Raw genomic sequence first — 18,061 nt, forward strand, 5'->3', positions numbered from 1 at the left:
TGTGGCTCTACAAAGTATTCACCTTATCTTTCTTTTTTGGGGGGGAGGGATGTTAGTTATGCACACTCAAGTTTTCCGTTTCTTGTCTTATTTCCTGTTTGTTTCACAATAAAAAATATTTAGCATTTTCAAAGTGGTAAGCATGTTGTGTAAATCAAATGATACAATCTCCCCCCAAAAAATCTATTTTAATTCCAGGTTGTAAGGCAACAAAATAGGAAAAATGCCAAGGGGGTTGAATACTTTTGCAAGCCACTGTATGTGTGTGTGTATGTATGTATGTATGTATGTATGTATGTATGTATGTATGTGTATGTATGTATGTATGTATGTATGTATGTATGTATGTATGTATGTATGTATGTGTATATATATATTTTTCTTTTTTTTCACAGACCCCTGATTGAATACCCCTGGTTTACCATCAACCTTAGTTTTCCATTCATACAACGTGTTAGGTAAATTACCACAGTAGGTTTGTACGGAAGTCTGCTCAAAAAATGACTGTTGTTCCGATAATAATTCCAACCAGAGGGCGAAATAGTCTTGAAAAATGTTGGCTGCAATCAAGACTTAAAGAGAATTTAGACATCCGTTAGGGAGCTGTAAATGACTGGCCAATGTTGTTTGCAATTGAGATCAGTTGTGCGGGTGATTTCAGAGCGTGTTAATGGTTAAACAAGAGATCAGATGGCGATAATCTGGTGGTTTTCCATGGTTGCAATTAGCCCATTCAATATGATGGAGCCTGCTAATGCATGCCCTCTCTTGTTAATGATTATTATGCTCACAGCATTTGCACAACAAGCTATTCAGACATTTAATCAAGGTTAGAGGATTGGAGGAAGCTTAAGTGCAAAACCTTGTTATTGCTCAGTAATCCTTTTAAAATGAAGCTTGGAAATATGCACCTAATATTTGCACAGTTCTTGATATTATTAGGTGTAACTACAAAACTAAATTGGCGTTGGTTATGGTAAAGTCAAATCAACTCGCTGTGTCAACAATGTCATATAATGTTGGTAATAGTAATATTTTCAAACACTGCAATACGCTGATGCTCTGAACATGCTCCTACAGAATCAAAACACCAGCTGTTGATAGACCAAGAAAGGCAATAACACAGTACTCTCTGCAGGGAATGGGATATTGTTTCACTTTGTTTGTTGCATCTGCAATCTCTGCAGTCATCCTCTCCTGAACTACTCCTGAGTTAATGACTTTAAGTCTTCTCCTTTTTAATGGATGAATGCCCCTAGATGATTGGATTAGATACACAGTGGTCTGGCCAATCCGTCCACGCGTCCAGATTGATTATCGCTCCACTCTTACAAATCAGCACACCCCCGGTCAGTGGACAGAGCAAATACTAATGAATCTCTGCTACCAGGGCTGCATCCCAAATGGCACCCTATTTCGTACCTAGTGCACTACCTTTGACCAGAGCCCTATGGGTCCTGGTCAAAAGTAGGGCACTATAAGGAATAGGGTGCCATTTGGGACATATCCCAGGAGTCTACGTCAGACATGTAGCTATGCTAAATGTTGCGTTTCCTTTTTAATCCCCACTGTTTGACCTCATCAAATATGCAGAGGAGCCATCGCTGGTGCATCTGCTGGTGTTGAGACGGACATCATCTCAGCCATCTCTAATTCATCCTCAGTATGAGCTGTGAAGTGTAATTGACAAACCTAATGAGAAAACTGATGAGATACAACATTAGACTGGATGATGGAAATAGACCGTCCGACCATTTCTCTCTCTCTCTCTCTCTCTCTCTCTCTCTCTCTCTCTCTCTCTCTCTCTCTCTCTCTCTCTCTCCCCCTTTTCAAGAAACTCACTCCCTAGGCACATCAATTTCCAATTTGGCATCATCTTAGTTTTTTGTTACGATGTGCAACAAATTACATTACTGATATAACCCAATACTTTGAGGGGCTGTTTTGTAATATAGCATCACCTCTATGTACCACCGGACCATCTCGATAGGGCTTTCTCTGTGAGGGAATGCATGTCTCTCTGAGAGATAAGGCGTGTGACTTTTATTAGACTCAGATAGCTATAGATCTTTTCAGGTCTTTCTCTAAGCCTGAGCTGAGGAGATGTGTATCTTGTTTTGGCAGGTGCTACACTTTCGGAATCGGTCAGAGTGCTTGCAGGAGACTGGTGACTGGACTGGCTACTGTTTCCAAAGGAACGGCAGAGTTCTTGGCAGAAGGGGAGAGACTGCAGCCCAAGGTCTTCATTTCTAATGACATGTTTATCCTCCTCTTTGCGACAACCAGCTATTCTGAATGTCATAGAGGAGGGTCATTATGCAGTGGATGCAAAACTACTGTTACCAATTAACAACTCATTTTGTTGAGCAAAACACCCATTAGAATCAGTCTGCTTCACATCATACTTTTGAAATAATTAATTATTCTAATCTCACAGGCTCAGAGGCTTATTTTCCCATTACCGGTATGTAAAACTCAAGGCAACAGACATGCAGACATACAATGTCACAATTATATGGGCAGGCAGAGGGTTTCTGGGTTTCTGTAGTAATAATTTCAATAGATCTCTATTCTATGCCATCTGTAGTCTCACGAGCCCAGACACGCAATGCTGTGTTTTTGCAATCCCTACTGAACTTCTATAACGCTGGAACTCAAGGCTATGTTACCTGCATTTCTCTGTCTATATGCAGCAGGTAGCCTAGCGGTTAGTCTGAATGTGTGAAATAGGACAAATATAAGTACCCACCAAATTATTATCAAAACATAATAATAATTTCAATGGATCTCTTTTTCTATTCTATTTTAACTGTATATCTCTCTGTTTATATTCTCCCAGATGATCAAGTCTCTGAAGAAGACCATGGCCCCAGTGCTGAGTGACATTGCCATCGACTGGTTGTTCCCTGAGACCAAGGAAGTGTTGCTCTCCCCTGTAGGCTCCACCTTCCTGTTCCCTGGGGACCGTCTGATTGGCTACAGTGTTGTCTGTGACACCACACGCTACCATCCAAAACCCAAGTCTGTAAGTAGGCCTACACCTTGACATAAAGTGGCTATGTAATATGTATTCATATAGTATGTTTAACATATTGAGTCTTCTCACTCCTGAATGTGACTGTATATGTTCCCCTGTATTTCAATTCAGTAGGTATTCTTTGGGCTCTATCTTCAGCTGACATTTTGGCGCACATTATTTTGCAATTTCGTCACGTAAAAACTGGCGCACTGGCATTTTCCAGCCCTAAGGCCAGGTTCAGCAATTTACCTGTCAAACATCAGCACGCTTGTGTCCAGATAAAATAAAATAAAATGAAATGGGGAAAAAAACATGTGTTTTATGTTTCTAATTTTTAGAACCATAAAACACTAATGTTTTTTCCCCATTTTTATTTGATTAAAACCAAACATAGCCTCCCCTTCTTTCAATTAAGTATTTTCTTTTATGTGTCCTGCCTGATGTAATGTAGACTAGTTGAGACCACCAGTGAAGTGTTTGGTTCGTCATGAGACTGCTTGGAAATAAATCTTAATCACCAAAGCTTTATTAAAATATAAAGTTTGAGATGAGCAAAACAGTGACTTGACATGTGCTTTTTATCTGTATTGTAAGCATGCCTACATTATTTCAGCCATGCCTTGGACGTGTGTAAAACCCGCTCCATGATGTAGACTACGTGGTTCCATGCCCATCATGAAACAAGAGATGAGAACCTCAGTGTTTGTTTTTCGTTTAATGTTTTTAAAACCAAAGCTCCTTGTAGGCTCCCCTTACCCTAGACCTACTATAAAGGCTGGTTCAACAGCAATGCATCCTGTCTTTTTTATGATGGGGATTTCATCATATAATTTATTTATTTATTGTTGAAAAACAAACAGATTGCTTATTTTTTGTTGAATTTGATCAAACCAAACTTATTAGAATGATTCACTGTCCTAGTTTTATGTTGAGAATGTTGCTGGCATGCATGCAATGCAGCTTCTGGAGGTATGACTACAATCTGTAAGATGGTTCCAATATGTACACTAAACGAAAATAGAAATGCAACATGTAAAATGTTTCATGACCTGAAATATACGATCCCAGAAATGTGCACTAAAAGCTTATTTCTCTCATATTTTGTGCACACATTTGTTTACATCCCTGTAATGAGCATTTCTACTTTGCTAAAATAATCCATCCATTTTACAGGTGTGGCATATCAAGAAGCTGATTAAACAGCATTATCATTACAGAGGTGCACCTTGTGCTTGGGACAATAAAATCCAACTCTAAAATGTGCAATTTGTCACACAACACAATGCCAAAGATGTTTCAAGTTTTTATGGAATGTGCAATTGGCTTGCTGACTGCAGCAATGTCCACCAGACCTGTTGCCAGATAATTGAAGGCTCATTTCTCTTCCAACGTCGTTTTAGAGAATTTGGCAGTACGTCTAACCGGCCTCACAACCGCCTCACAACCGCAGACCACGTATAACCATGCCAGCCCAGGACCTCCACATCCATCTTCTTCACCTGCGGGAGTCCAGCGACCCTGGCAGCTGATGAAACTGGGTTTGCTCAACCACAAAATGTATGCAAAAACGGTCAGAAACCATCTCAGGGAAGCTCATCTGCGTGCTCGTCATCCTCACCAGAGTCTTGACCTGACTGCAGTATCGTAACCGACTTCAGTGGGCAAATGCTCGCCTTCGATGGCCGCTTGCACCCTGGAGAAGTGTGCTTTTCACGGATGAATCCCAGTTTCAACTGTCAGATGGCAGATAGCGAGCGTGTATGGTGTTGTGTGGGTGAGTGGTTAGCTGATGTCACTGCCCCATGGTGGCGGTGGGGTTAATGGTATGGGCAGACATAAGCTACGGACAACAAACACAAATACACACAGATACTGTGACGAGATCCTGAGACCCATTGTCGTGCCATTCATCTTCTGCCATCACCTCATATTTCAGCATGACAATGTACGGCCCCATGTCAAAAGGATCTCTACACAATTCCTGGAAGCTGAAAATGTCCCAGTTCTTCCATGGCCTGCATACTCACCAGACATGTCACCCATTGAGTATGTTTGGGATGCTCTGAATTGACATGTACGACAGCGTGTTCCAGTTCCTGCCAATATCCAGCAACTTCACACGGCCATATTGACGAGGAGTGGGACAACATTCCACAAGCCACAATCAACAGCCTCATCAACTCTATGTGAAGGAGATGTGTCGCACTGCATGAGGCAAATGGTAATACAAAGGCAATACATAAAATACTTTAAATACACAATTTTGAGTAACCACATATTTAGCCATGAAGCACGTTCTGATTGGCCAGCGAGCAGCCAAGCCTCGAAACACCCACAACTTGTTTATTCATCAAAGCCAAGCCCTTTCGCACCAACTACACTGTTAAATGTGGTTGTGTAAACAACAAAAATATATCTGACACATCCCAGAACCTAAAGTGCTGCCGCCAGCGCTTAGATTGACCGTTGCGTTAGGTTTGTTAAAATAGAGCCCAACATGTTGAATGATTAATTAATTAATTATTTAATTAATGAAGGATGTCAAACACCTGAGCCAAAAACATTTAAACTTTCACAATTCCTGACATTTAATCCTAGTAAAAATTCCCTGTCTTAGGTCAGTTAGGATCACCACTTTATTTTAAGAATGTGAAATGTCAGAATAATAGCAGAGAGAATTATTTATTTCAGCTTTTATTTCTTTCATCACATTCCCAGTGGGTCAGAAGTTCACATACACTCAATTCTTTTTTGGTAGTGTTACCTTTAAATTGTTTAACTTGGGTCAAAAGTTTCAGGTAGCCTTCGACAAACTTCCCACAATAAGTTGGGTGAATTTTGGCCCATTCCTCCTGACAGAGCTGGCGTAACTGAGTCAGGTTTGTAGGCCTCCTTGCTCACACACACTTTTTCAGTTCTGCCCACAAATTTTCTATAGGAATGAGGTCAGGGCTTTGTAATGGCCATTGCAATACCTTGACTTTGTTGTCCTTAAGCTATTTTGCCACAACTTTGGAAGTATGCTTGGGGTCATTGTCCATTTGGAAGACCCATTTCTGATTTAAGCTTTAACTGATGTCTTGAGATGTTGTTTCAATATATCCACATAATTTTCATACCTCATGATGCCATCTATTTTGTGAAGTGCACCAGTCCCTTCTGCAGCAAAGCACCCCACAACATGATGCTGCCACCCCCGTGCTTCACGGTTGGGATGGTGTTCTTCGGCTTGCAAGCCTACCCCTTTTTCCTCCAAACATAACCATGGTAATTATGGCCAAACAGTTCTATTTTTGTTTAATCAGACCAGATGATATTTCTCCAAAAAGAATGATCTTTGTCTCCATGTGCAGTTGCAAACCGTAGTCTGGCTTTTTTATGGCGGTTTTGGAGCAGTGGCTTCTTCCTTTCTGAGTGGCCTTTCAGGTTATGTCGATATAAGGACTAATTTTACTGTGGATATAAATACTTTTGTACCTGTTTCCTCCAGCATCTTCACAAGGTCTTTTGCTGTTGTTCTGTGATGATTTGCACTTTTCCTACCAAAGTACCGTTCATCTCTAGGAGACAGAACATGTCTCCTTCCTGAGCGGTATGACGGCTGCATGGTCCCATGGTGAACCAAACTTGTGGAGGTTTACAATTATTTTTCTGAGGTCTTGGCTGATTTTTTTTCATTTTCCCGTGATGTCAAGGTTAAGGTAGGCCTTGAAATACATCCACAGGTACACCTCCAATTGACTCAAATGATGTCAATTAGCCTATCAGTAGCGTCTAAAGCCATGACATCATATTCTAGAATTTTCCAAGCTGTTTAAAGGCACAGTCAACTTAGTATATGTAAACGTCTGAACCACTGGAATTGTGATACAGTGAATTGTAAGTGAAATAAACAATTGTCTGTAAACAATTGTTGGAAAAATGACTTGTGTCACGAACAAAGTAGATGTCCTAACCGACTTGCCAAAACTAGAGTTTGTTAACAAAAAATTTGGAGAGTGGTTGAAAAATGAGTTTTAATGACTCCAACCTAAGTGTATGTATACTTCCGACAACTGTATATCCTCTTTGAAAATGTGTTGAAAAACAATATCTTGAAATTCATGTCTCTATCTTCAACTGTCAATTACTGTCTCTCAAGTGGTGTAGATATACAGGACTCACACATTTCCCATTCAACTCTTCCACCAGGATAAGAGGAAGCACTACAGTATGATGCGTTCCAATGACTCAGCCAGCTCCGTGTTCTACCACTCCCAAGAGGAGGACCCAGGGACGACTACAGGCTTCTCTGACTGTCAGGGAACCCACAGGGACATACACTCCAGCCCTCTGTTTGACTCCTACCAAGACTCCATGTCAGAGAGCAGCCCTGGCCCCACTAAGCATAACAACATGGGTAAGAATCCAGAGGTTTGATCATCTCTGCATTTTCACTGGTTTAAATGTCATCCAATGCACACAGTAACGATCACTCAATCAGACATCAAATCAAATCTAATTTTATTGGTCACATACACATGGTTAGCAGATATTAATGCGAGTGTATAGAAATGCTTGTGCTTCTAGTTCTGACAGTGAAGTAATAACTAACAAATAATCTAACAAATTCACAATGACTACCTTATATACACAAATGTAAAGGAATGAATAAGAATATGTACATATAAATATATGGATGAGTGATGTCCGTGCGGCATAGGCAGATGCATTCGATGGCATAGTATACAGTATATACATATGAGATAAGTAATTTAGGATATTTATACATTATTAAAGTGGCGTTATTTAAAGTGACGTCTTTATGAAATCCATGTATTAAATTCATTAAAGTGGCAAGAGATTTGAGTCAGAGTGGCTGCTGCAAACATACAATGTTAGTGATGGTTGTTTAACAGTCTGAAGGGCTTGACATAGAAGCTGTTTTTCAGTATCTCGGTCCCAGCTTTGATGCACCTGTACTGACCTCACCTTCTGGATGATAGCGGGCTGAATATGCAGTGGCTTGGGTGGTTGTTGTCCTTGATGATATTTTTGGCCTTCCTGTGACATCAGGTGCTGTAGTTGTCCTGGAGGGCAGGTAGTTTGCCCCCGGTGATGCGTTGTGCAGACCGCACTACCCTCTGGAGAGCCTTGCAGTTGTGGGCAGAGCTGTTGCCGAAACGGGCGGTAATACAGGATGTTCTCGATTGTGCATCTGTAAAATTTTGTTAGTACAGGATAGGGCTGAGAATGCACTCTAGTGGGGCCCCAGTATTGACGATCAGCTCGGTAGAGATGTTGTTTCCTACCCTCACCACCTGGTGGAGGCCCACCAGAAAGTCCAGGACCCAGTTGCACAGGGCGGGGTCGAAACCCAGGGTCTCGAGCTTAATGACGAGTTTGGAGGGTACTGTTGTGTTAAATTCTGAGCTGTAGTCAATGAACTGCATTCTTACATAGGTATTCCTCTTGTCCAGATGGGATAGGGCAGTGTGCAGTGTGATGGCGATTGTGTCATCTGTGGACCTTTTGGGGCGATAAGCAAATTGGAGTGGGTCAAGGGTATCAAGTAGGGTGCAGGTGATATGATCCTTGACTAGTCTCTCAAAGCACTTCTTGATGACAGAAGTGAGTGCTACGGTGTCAATAGTCATTTAGTTCGGTTACCTTAGCTTTCTTGGGAACAGGAACAATGGTGGCCATCTTAAATCATGTGGGCACAGCAGACTGGGATAGGGATTGATTGAATATGTTCGTAAATACACCAGCCAGCTGGTCTGTGCATGCTCTGAGGATACGGCTAGGGATGCCGTCTTGGCCAGTAGCCTTGCGAGGGTCAACACATTTAAATGTTTTACTCACGTTGGCCACGGTGAAGGAGAGCCCACAGGCTTTGGAGTGGGGCGTGTCAGTGGCACTGTATTATCCTCAAAGCGAACAAAGAATTTGTTTAATTTGTCTGGGAGCAAGTTGATATTTTATTTTTGTAATCCATGATTGGTTGTAGACTCTGCCACATACAGTGCCTTGCGAAAGTATTCGGCCCCCTTGAACTTTGCGACCTTTTGCCACATTTCAGGCTTCAAACATAAAGATATAAAATTATTTTATTTTTTATGTATTTTTTGTGAAGAATCAACAACAAGTGGGACACAATCATGAAGTGGAACGACATTTATTGGATATTTCAAACTTTTTTAACAAATCAAAAACTGAAAAATTGTGCGTGCAAAATTATTCAGCCCCCTTAAGTTAATACTTTGTAGCGTCACCTTTTGCTGCGATTACAGCTGTAAGTCGCTTGGGGTATGTCTCTATCAGTTTTGCACATCGAGAGACTGAATTTTTTTCACATTCCTCCTTGCAAAACAGCTCGAGCTCAGTGAGGTTGGATGGAGAGCATTTGTGAACAGCAGTTTTCAGTTCTTTCCACAGATTCTCGATTGGATTCAGGTCTGGACTTTGACTTGGCCATTCTAACACCTTGCTTTATGTTTTGGATCATTGTCTTGTTGGAAGACAAATCTCCGTCCCAGTCTCAGGTATTTTGCAGACTCATCAGGTTTTCTTCCAGAATGGTCCTGTATTTGGCTCCATCCATCTTCCCATCAATTTTAACCATCTTCCCTGTCCATGCTGAAGAAAAGCAGGCCCAAACCATGATGCTGCCACCACCATGTTTGACAGTGGGTATGGTGTGTTCAGGGTGATGAGCTGTGTTGCTTTTACGCCAAACATAACGTTTTGCATTGTTGCCAAAAAGTTCAATTTTGGTTTCATCTGACCAGAGCACCTTCTTCCACATGTTTGGTGTGTCTCCCAGGTGGCTTGTGGCAAACTTTAAACAACACTTTTTATGGATATCTTTAAGAAATGGCTTTCTTCTTGCCACTCTTCCATAAAGGCCAGATTTGTGCAATATACGACTGATTGTTGTCCTATGGACAGAGTCTCCCACCTCAGCTGTAGATCTCTGCAGTTCATCCAGAGTGATCATGGGCCTCTTGGCTGCATCTCTGATCAGTCTTATCCTTGTATGAGCTGAAAGTTTAGAGGGACGGCCAGGTCTTGGTAGATTTGCAGTGGTCTGATACTCCTTCCATTTCAATATTATCGCTTGCACAGTGCTCCTTGGGACGTTTAAAGCTTGGGAAATCTTTTTGTATCCAAATCCGGCTTTAAACTTCTTCACAACAGTATCTCGGACCTGCCTGGTGTGTTCCTTGTTCTTCATGATGCTCTCTGCGCTTTTAACGGACCTCTGAAACTATCACAGTGCAGGTGCATTTATACGGAGACTTGATTACACACAGGTGGATTGTATTTATCATGATTAGTCATTTAGGTCAACATTGGATCATTCAGAGATCTTCACTGAACTTCTGGAGAGAGTTTGCTGCACTGAAAGTAAAGGGGCTGAATAATTTTGCACGCCCAATTTTTCAGTTTTTGATTTGTTAAAAAAGTTTGAAATATCCAATAAATGTCGTTCCACTTCATGATTGTGTCCCACTTGTTGTTGATTCTTCACAAAAAACTACAGTTTTATATCTTTATGTTTGAAGCCTGAAATGTGGCAAAAGATTGCAAAGTTCAAGGGGGCCGAATACTTTCGCAAGGCACTGTACGTCTCGTGATTGAGCCATTGAATTGTGACTCTAATTTGTCTCTATACTGACGCTTTGCTTGTTTGATTGCCTTGCGGAGGGAATAGCTATACTGTTTGTATTTGGTAATGTTTCCAGTCGCCATGCCATGATTAAAAGCGGTGGTTTGCGCTTTCAGTATTGCGCAAATGCTGCCATCAATCCACGGTTTCTGGTTAGGGAAGGTTTTAATAGTCACAGTGGGTAAAACATCACCGATGCACTTGTAAATGAACTCGCTCACCAAGTTAGTGTATATACATCAATGTTGTTCTCTGAGGCTACCTGGAACATATCCCAGTCCACACGTGATCGAAGCAATCTTGAAGCGTGGAATCCAATTGGTCAGACCAGCATTGGATAGACCTGAGCACGGGCGTTTCCTGTTTTAGTTTCTGTCTACAGGCTGGCAGCAACAAAATGGAGTCATGGTCAGATTTGCCAAAGGGAGAGCAGGGGAGGGCTTTGTATGCGTCGTGGAAGTTAGAGTAGCAATGGTCGAGAATGCTACAAGCCCGTGTCACGCATTCGATATGCTGATAGAATTTAGGAAGCCTTGTTCTTAGATTATCTTTGTTAAAATTCCCAGCTACAATAAAAGCAACCTCAGGATGTATGGTTTACAGTTTACATAGTCCAGAGTCCAGAGAAGTTCTTTCAGGGCCGTTGAGGTATCTGCTATACACGGCTGTGACTATAATCGAAGAGAATTCTCTTGGAAGATAATGTGGTCGGCATTTGATTGTAAGGAATTCTAGGTCAGGTGAGCAAAACAGTCATGTTGTTATGATCACACCATGAGTCGTTAATCATAAGGCATACACCCCCGCCATTTTTCTTACCTGACAGACATGATCACTCAGTCATGTTTATTTGTGCGCAAAACTGATTGTAATCTTTTCACAAACCCATAGGAATGGACAGTAAAACATCACCTAGAAGACGTGGGTATAGTACCAACCAGATAGTGGACTACAACCCCAACATAAAGAAGACCTACACTCCCAGTGACCCCAGCTCTGTAGAGGGGAAGCACCCGCTGAGGAGAGCTAAGGTCCAGGAGCTGAATGGACAGACCAGCCCCGACTATGGAGCACAGTGGAAGACTGAATGCCAGGTGAGTGCAGAGTCTGTGATCTTGTAGCACTAGCAACAGATCTGGCTCTAGACTCTGGAGACTGGGGTTCGATCCCTGTGTCCACTGTTCCTACTGTGTCTCTCTCTTCTTCGTCAATCTCCCACTCTACTTTTGAAGAACAATGACTATGAGGGGAATTTTTCTAGAAAATAAAAACATGTATAGGATACGTTAGAAACAAGACTTAATTTGATCCACGGTTCAATCTTCAAATGGAATCCTTTAAGGACAGTTCAATGTATTACTAATTCTTAACCACACAAAAGCCATTTGAGAACATTACAGAATACGTAAGACATTGGAGCAAAAATAATATGCTTTCATAGGGAAAGTAAGAACCAGGTTGGTTTTTATAGGTTGATATTTCTGCATCAGATGTTTTGGTTGTGCATGTACACGGATATTAAAATCTCAACTCTCTTTCGCTATGCCTGGCAGCAAAACAACCCAAGCAATTAATGTTGATATTACAGTGGCATTGGAGAAGTACAAAAGGGCTGGAAGAAAGCTATCTGACCTTGGGATGAGTTGGAGTGTAATCAAGAGTACAAAAGAAGAAGGTGCCCTCATCACTAATGAGGGCCACAATAATTTCACGATTGACAATATACGGTCTGAAAGTTGCCCGAAGAATATTGGCATAATCAAGACAAGGCTCCCCTGTCTCTCAATGGTCCCTGTCCTTGTACAAATTATTTACTTGTCACGACTTCCTGCGAAGTCGGCTCCTCTCCTTGTTTGGGCTGCATTCGGCGGTCGACGTCACCGGCTTTCTAGCCATCGCCGCTCCATTTTTCATGTATCCATTTGTTTTGTCTTGTTCCCTGCACACCTGGTTTTCATTCCCCAATCAATCTACATGTATTTATTATTCTGTTCCCCATCATGTCTTTGTCTAAGATTGTTTGTGTTACGTGTGTATTGTTGACGCGCCAGACTGGCTTGTTTTTTCCATGTTATTTTTCACTATGATGTTTATTGTTAAACATAATTCTTGTGACTGTTTTGCACTTTTGCCGAAATAAAGTGTGCACCTGTTCACAAATCTCTACTCTCCTGCACCTGACTTTGCTACTAGTACGCACACATCTGACATTACTTGGGAATTGACATTGATCTGTAAACTGTGATAGTTACCAGTGATTTGGTACTGGGTGCTGAGATTATTGATCTGCTTATTAAAACAAACAGGTTTAATGGTACCAGTTAAAAGTTTGGACACAACTACTCATTCAAGGGATTTTCTTTATTTTTACTATTTTCTAAATTGTAGAATAATAGTGAAGACATCTAAACTATGAAATAACACATATGTAATCATGTACAGTAGTAACCAAAAAAGTGTTAAACAAATCAAATATATTTTATAGTTGAGATTCTTCAATGTAGCCACCATTTACCTTGATGACAGCTTTGCACACTCTTGGCATTCTCTCAACCAGTTTCATGAGGAATGCTTTTCCAACAGTCTTGAAGGAGTTCCCACATACGCTGAACACTTGTTGGCTGCTTTTCCTTCATTTTGCGGGCCAACTCATCCCAAACTATCTAAATTGGGTTGAGGTTGGGTGATTGTGGAGGCCAGGCCATCTGATGCAACGCTCCATCACTCTCCATACTGGAGGTGTGTTTTGGGTCATTGTCCTGTTGAAAAACAAATGATAGTACCACTAAGCTCAAACCAGTTGGTGATGGCGTATCGCTGTAGAATGCTGTGGTAGCCATCCTGGTTAAGTGTGCCTTGAATTCTAAATAAATCACTGACTATGTTACCAGCAAAGCACCCCTACACCATCACATCAAAATCGAAAATTTGGACTCATCAGACCAAAGGACAGATTTCCACTGGTCTAATGTCCATTGCTCATGTTTCTTGGCCCAAACAAGTCTCTTCTTCTTATTGGTGTCCATAAGTAGTGGATTCTTTTCAGCAATTTGACCAGAAAGGCCTGATTCACGCAGTCTCCTCTGAATAGCTGATGTGAGATGTGTCTTACTTGAACTCTGGGAAGCATTTATTTGGGCTGCAATTTCTGAGTCTGGTAACTCTATTGAACTTATCCTGTGCAGCAGAGGTAACTCTGGTTCTTCCTTTCCTGTGCCAGTTCTCATGAGAGCTGGTTTCATCATAGCGCATGATAATTTTTGCGACTGCACTTGAAGAAACTCTCAAAGTTCTTGACATTTTCCTGATTGACTGATCTTCATGTCTTGACGTAATGATGAACTGTCATTTCTCTTTGCTCATTTGAGCTGTTCTTGCCATAATATGGACTTGGCCTTTTACCAAATAGGGCTATCTTCTGTATACCACCCCTACCTTGTCACAACTCAACTGATTGGCTCAAACACATTAAGAAGGAAATAACTTCCACAACTTTTAACAGGGCACATTTGAAATGCATTCCACGTGACTACCTCATGAAGCTGGTTGAGAGAATGCCAAGAGTGTGCAATGCTGTCAAGGCAAAGGGTGGCTCCTTTTGAAGAATCTCAAATATAAAATATATTTAGAATTGTTTAACACTTTTTTGGTTATGATTCCATATGTGTTATGTTATAGTTTTGATATTTTCACTATTATTCTACAATGAAGAAAATAGTAAAATAGTAAAATAGTAAGAAAAAATAAAGAAAAACCCTTGAATGAGTAGGTGTGTCCAAACTTTGACTGGTACTCTATGACAAAACATTTGATACAAATTGACATCGACTCATTTAAATTGTAGTGCAAGTAATATCATAACAGATATTCAGAATGTATCTGGCATTTTATGTCTAACCCCTGACAGCCACAGCTGGGGAGCTTGTGTGCCACGGCCATCAGGGGGTGCCCTACCAATGGGGCTTCTCACAGGTCCTCCCCTCAGCAGGAGGGGGCTCCCCAGGAGGCGGCGCCAGCGCAGGCCCACTCCGCCGTCTCCAAGCTGCAGGCCAGAGCCACCAGGAGCTGGGCTTATACAGAGCACGCCTTAGGAGGAGCCAGGAGCACTGTTGGAGAGGACGGCTCGTCCTCTACTGACCCCTCTGTCAGCAGCTTCGGAGACGCAGGTAGATCCACAACCACAGCCCTCCTACTCACCCTAAAGATCACGGTAGACACATACAGTCCCTCAAATATTCTCTTCAAGTAAAGTAGTTTTAATTATGGATATTTTTAATGATGGGTATTAATGATGGGTAATTATCTGATAAGCACAGTAAATTAAATTCAGCCCGTCACTGCATTTGACTAGTAGTGACCTAATATATTCAACAACTAATATCCAGACAAACAGTGTAACTACTCCTTATTGTTGTGTTATCAGACTGCTACCCTAATCAGCTGTGTGAGATCGAAACCCCCCAGGAGCCTCCAGCCACCCCAGACCTGATCTCAGCCCCTCAGGACAGGGACTTGGGGAAGGGGTTCTGTAAGGTTGTGGTGTCTGGCCTGCTCTGTGGGAAGCCAGTCAAGTGGGAGGTGACCTTTGACATTGAGCCCTACCTGAAGGGCAGAGAGCGGGAAGAGAAAGTTCACGAGGAACTCTGGAATGAAACGTTCCATCACCTGGCTGGACGTTCCATCATTCAGGACTTTGAGCACATGGTAGATCAGCAGTGTGAGATTGAGCATGGTATGTAAGACATGGGTAATATCTCAATGTTCAGATGGTATCTTTTGTAGTGATTGGTGTCTTTATCGTCTTGTTTTGGTAATAGTTTGCTGTATCAAATAGTGACAACTTTGTGCTAATGATGAGGATTTCAGGTGAGAAATCGGATTCCGGATTTCTCCAAATATTTATTTTATGGAATTTATGTAAATCATGAGATGATGAAGTGACAACAACATGTGATTTCTCAGGTTCTGGCAAAAGATACCGGTTATATGCCATTCACACCAGCAAGGCCTGTAACATTCTCAGCAAATACACTGCCTTTGTGCCCGTTGATCTGGACACTAATGAATATCTACAGACCTATATCGATTACGTCAACCCAGGTGAGACACTCCTGTTCATGGTATGCATACATGCACATTGTATGGCACTGAGTTTTTATATATTTTTTGACCCATTGTCATGACACTTCTTCTGACCTTTATTAAAGATAACGTAACTTTGTCCTTTAATAGTACAAAAGGGTAGAGTTCTAAGACCATAATAGCACTGTTGGTTAGGAAATCAATTATATCTGTGTTGAAAGCTGCTGTTGGGTGTTTCAGGTAAAGGTCTGAAAAAGGGCTCTCGCTCTGGGAACAGGAAGAACCAGGGTTACTCCATGGGACTGGGACGCTCCCAGTCTGGCTGCATGTCAGAGGAGGCTGAGGACGGACACCTGCCCACCAGTAAGATCTTCACCATACTACATACTAATCAACATTTGTATGTGAGATGAAGAATGTTTGAAAATGTGACAACTCAAATCAAATTTCATTAGTCGCATGTGCCAAATACAACAGGAGAAGACCTTACGAGCCCCTAACCAACAATGCAGTTAAAAAAATAGGGATAAGAATAAGAAATAAAAGTAACAAGTAATTAAAGAGCAGCAGTAAAATAACAATTGCGAGACTATATACAGGGGGGTACCGGTACAGAGTCAATGTGGTAGGACACCGGTTAGTTGAGGTAATATTACACATGTAGGTAGAGTTATTTAAGTGACTATGCATAGATGACAACAACAGAGAGTAGCAGCGGCGTAAAGGAGGGGGGGGGCAATGCAAATAGTCTGGGTAGCCATTTGATTAGGTGTTCAGGAGTCTAATGGCTTGGGGGTAGATGCAGTTATTGATGAAGTCAATGACTGATGTGGTGTACTCCTCAATGCCATTGGAGGAATCCCGGAACATATTCCAGTCTGTGCTAGCAAAACAGTCCTGTAGCTGAGCATCTGCTTCATCTGACCACTTTTTTTATTGATCTAGTCACTAGATCAATTTTAGCTTGTGAGCAGGAATCAGGAGGATAGAATTATGGTCAGATTTGCCAAATGGAGGACGAGGGAGGGCTTTGTATGTGTCTCTGTGTGTAGAGTAAAGATTGTCCAGAGTTTTTTTTCCCTCTGGTTGCACATTTAACATGCTGATAGAAATTCTGTCAATGGATTTAAGTTTCTCTGCATTAATATCCCCGGCTACTAGGAACACCACCTCTGGGTGAGCGTTTTCTTGTTTGCTTATGGTGGAATACAGCTCATTCAGTCTTAGTGCCAACCTCTGACTGTGGTGGTATGTAAACCACTATGAAAAATACAGATTAAAACTCTCTAGGTAGATTGTGTGGTCTACAGTTTATCATGAGATACTCTACCTCAGGCAAGCAATAACTTGAGACTTCCTTAGATGTGCACTAGCTGTTATTTACAAAAACACATAGTCTGCCCTTGTCTTACCAGACGCCGCTGTTCTATCCTGTTGGTACAACGTATAACCAGCCAGCTGTATGTTGATATTGTCTTTGTTCAGCCACGACTCCGTAAGCAGAAGTTATTACAGTTTTGAATGTCCTGTTGGTAGTTTAATTTTGCGCGTAGGTCATCGATTTTATTACCCAAAGATGTTTGCTAGCGGAATGGAAGGTAGTGAGGGTTTATTCGATCGCCTATGAATTCTCAGAAGGCAGCCCGCCCTCTGGCCCCTTTTTCTCCACCTCCTCTTCACGCAAATCACAGGGATCTGGGCCTGTTCCCGAGAAAGCTGTGTATTGTTTACACCGGGCTTGTCAGACTCTTTAAAGGGAAAAAAAAGGATTCTGCCAGTCCGTGGTGAGTAATCGCAATCCTGATGTCCAGAAGTTATTTTCAGTCATAAGAGACGGTAGCGGCAACATTATGTACAAAATAAGTTACAAAATAAGTTACAAATAACACAATCGTTGGGGACAGGTAAAACGTCTGCCTTTTTCTCCGTCGCCATTTTAACAAGTGATAGTTTGAAGAGGTAATCTGCCTGCCAAACAGACAGATCTGACAGGTTTTAATATCCAGATGCTTTTAATGTTTTACACATACAGTATACTGTTCATGTTGTCCAGAGTGATACTTTTCAAATGGCATTTACCTATCTTTTTGGTGGGTTTTAGGTTTGGAAGATGGGGCCTCTCCATGTAGCACCCCCTCATCCTCTACCTGGGAAAGATGCAGCTTTACAGATGGTGAGTTTTTATCTGTCTTTTTTTGCTTTCAAGGTTAAATGGCTGGCTTCCAAATCGAGCAACTGAGAAAAGCGCATTTGTTTTCTTATGGTCTACATTGATAAGATGTCATCAACACACACACATACACACAGCT

The 18,061-nt window shown here is 41.6% G+C and overlaps 1 protein-coding gene across 1 annotated transcript in view; it reads left to right on the forward strand.

The window, feature by feature from the left end:
• The window catches only part of LOC135504128 (von Willebrand factor A domain-containing protein 5B1-like), a 64,058-nt gene that overhangs the window by 29,006 nt on the left and 16,991 nt on the right, over positions 1 to 18,061 (forward strand). The window contains exons 11-19 of the mRNA XM_064922439.1: positions 2,125 to 2,239; positions 2,840 to 3,025; positions 7,211 to 7,418; positions 11,562 to 11,764; positions 14,578 to 14,836; positions 15,094 to 15,402; positions 15,633 to 15,770; positions 15,993 to 16,115; positions 17,854 to 17,925. Coding sequence (XP_064778511.1) covers positions 2,125 to 2,239; positions 2,840 to 3,025; positions 7,211 to 7,418; positions 11,562 to 11,764; positions 14,578 to 14,836; positions 15,094 to 15,402; positions 15,633 to 15,770; positions 15,993 to 16,115; positions 17,854 to 17,925 — 1,613 coding nt within the window. The remainder of the gene's footprint in view (positions 1 to 2,124; positions 2,240 to 2,839; positions 3,026 to 7,210; positions 7,419 to 11,561; positions 11,765 to 14,577; positions 14,837 to 15,093; positions 15,403 to 15,632; positions 15,771 to 15,992; positions 16,116 to 17,853; positions 17,926 to 18,061) is intronic.

The sequence above is a fragment of the Oncorhynchus masou genome, chromosome 18 (assembly GCF_036934945.1).
Source record: "Oncorhynchus masou masou isolate Uvic2021 chromosome 18, UVic_Omas_1.1, whole genome shotgun sequence".
Classification (NCBI taxonomy): domain Eukaryota; kingdom Metazoa; phylum Chordata; class Actinopteri; order Salmoniformes; family Salmonidae; genus Oncorhynchus; species Oncorhynchus masou.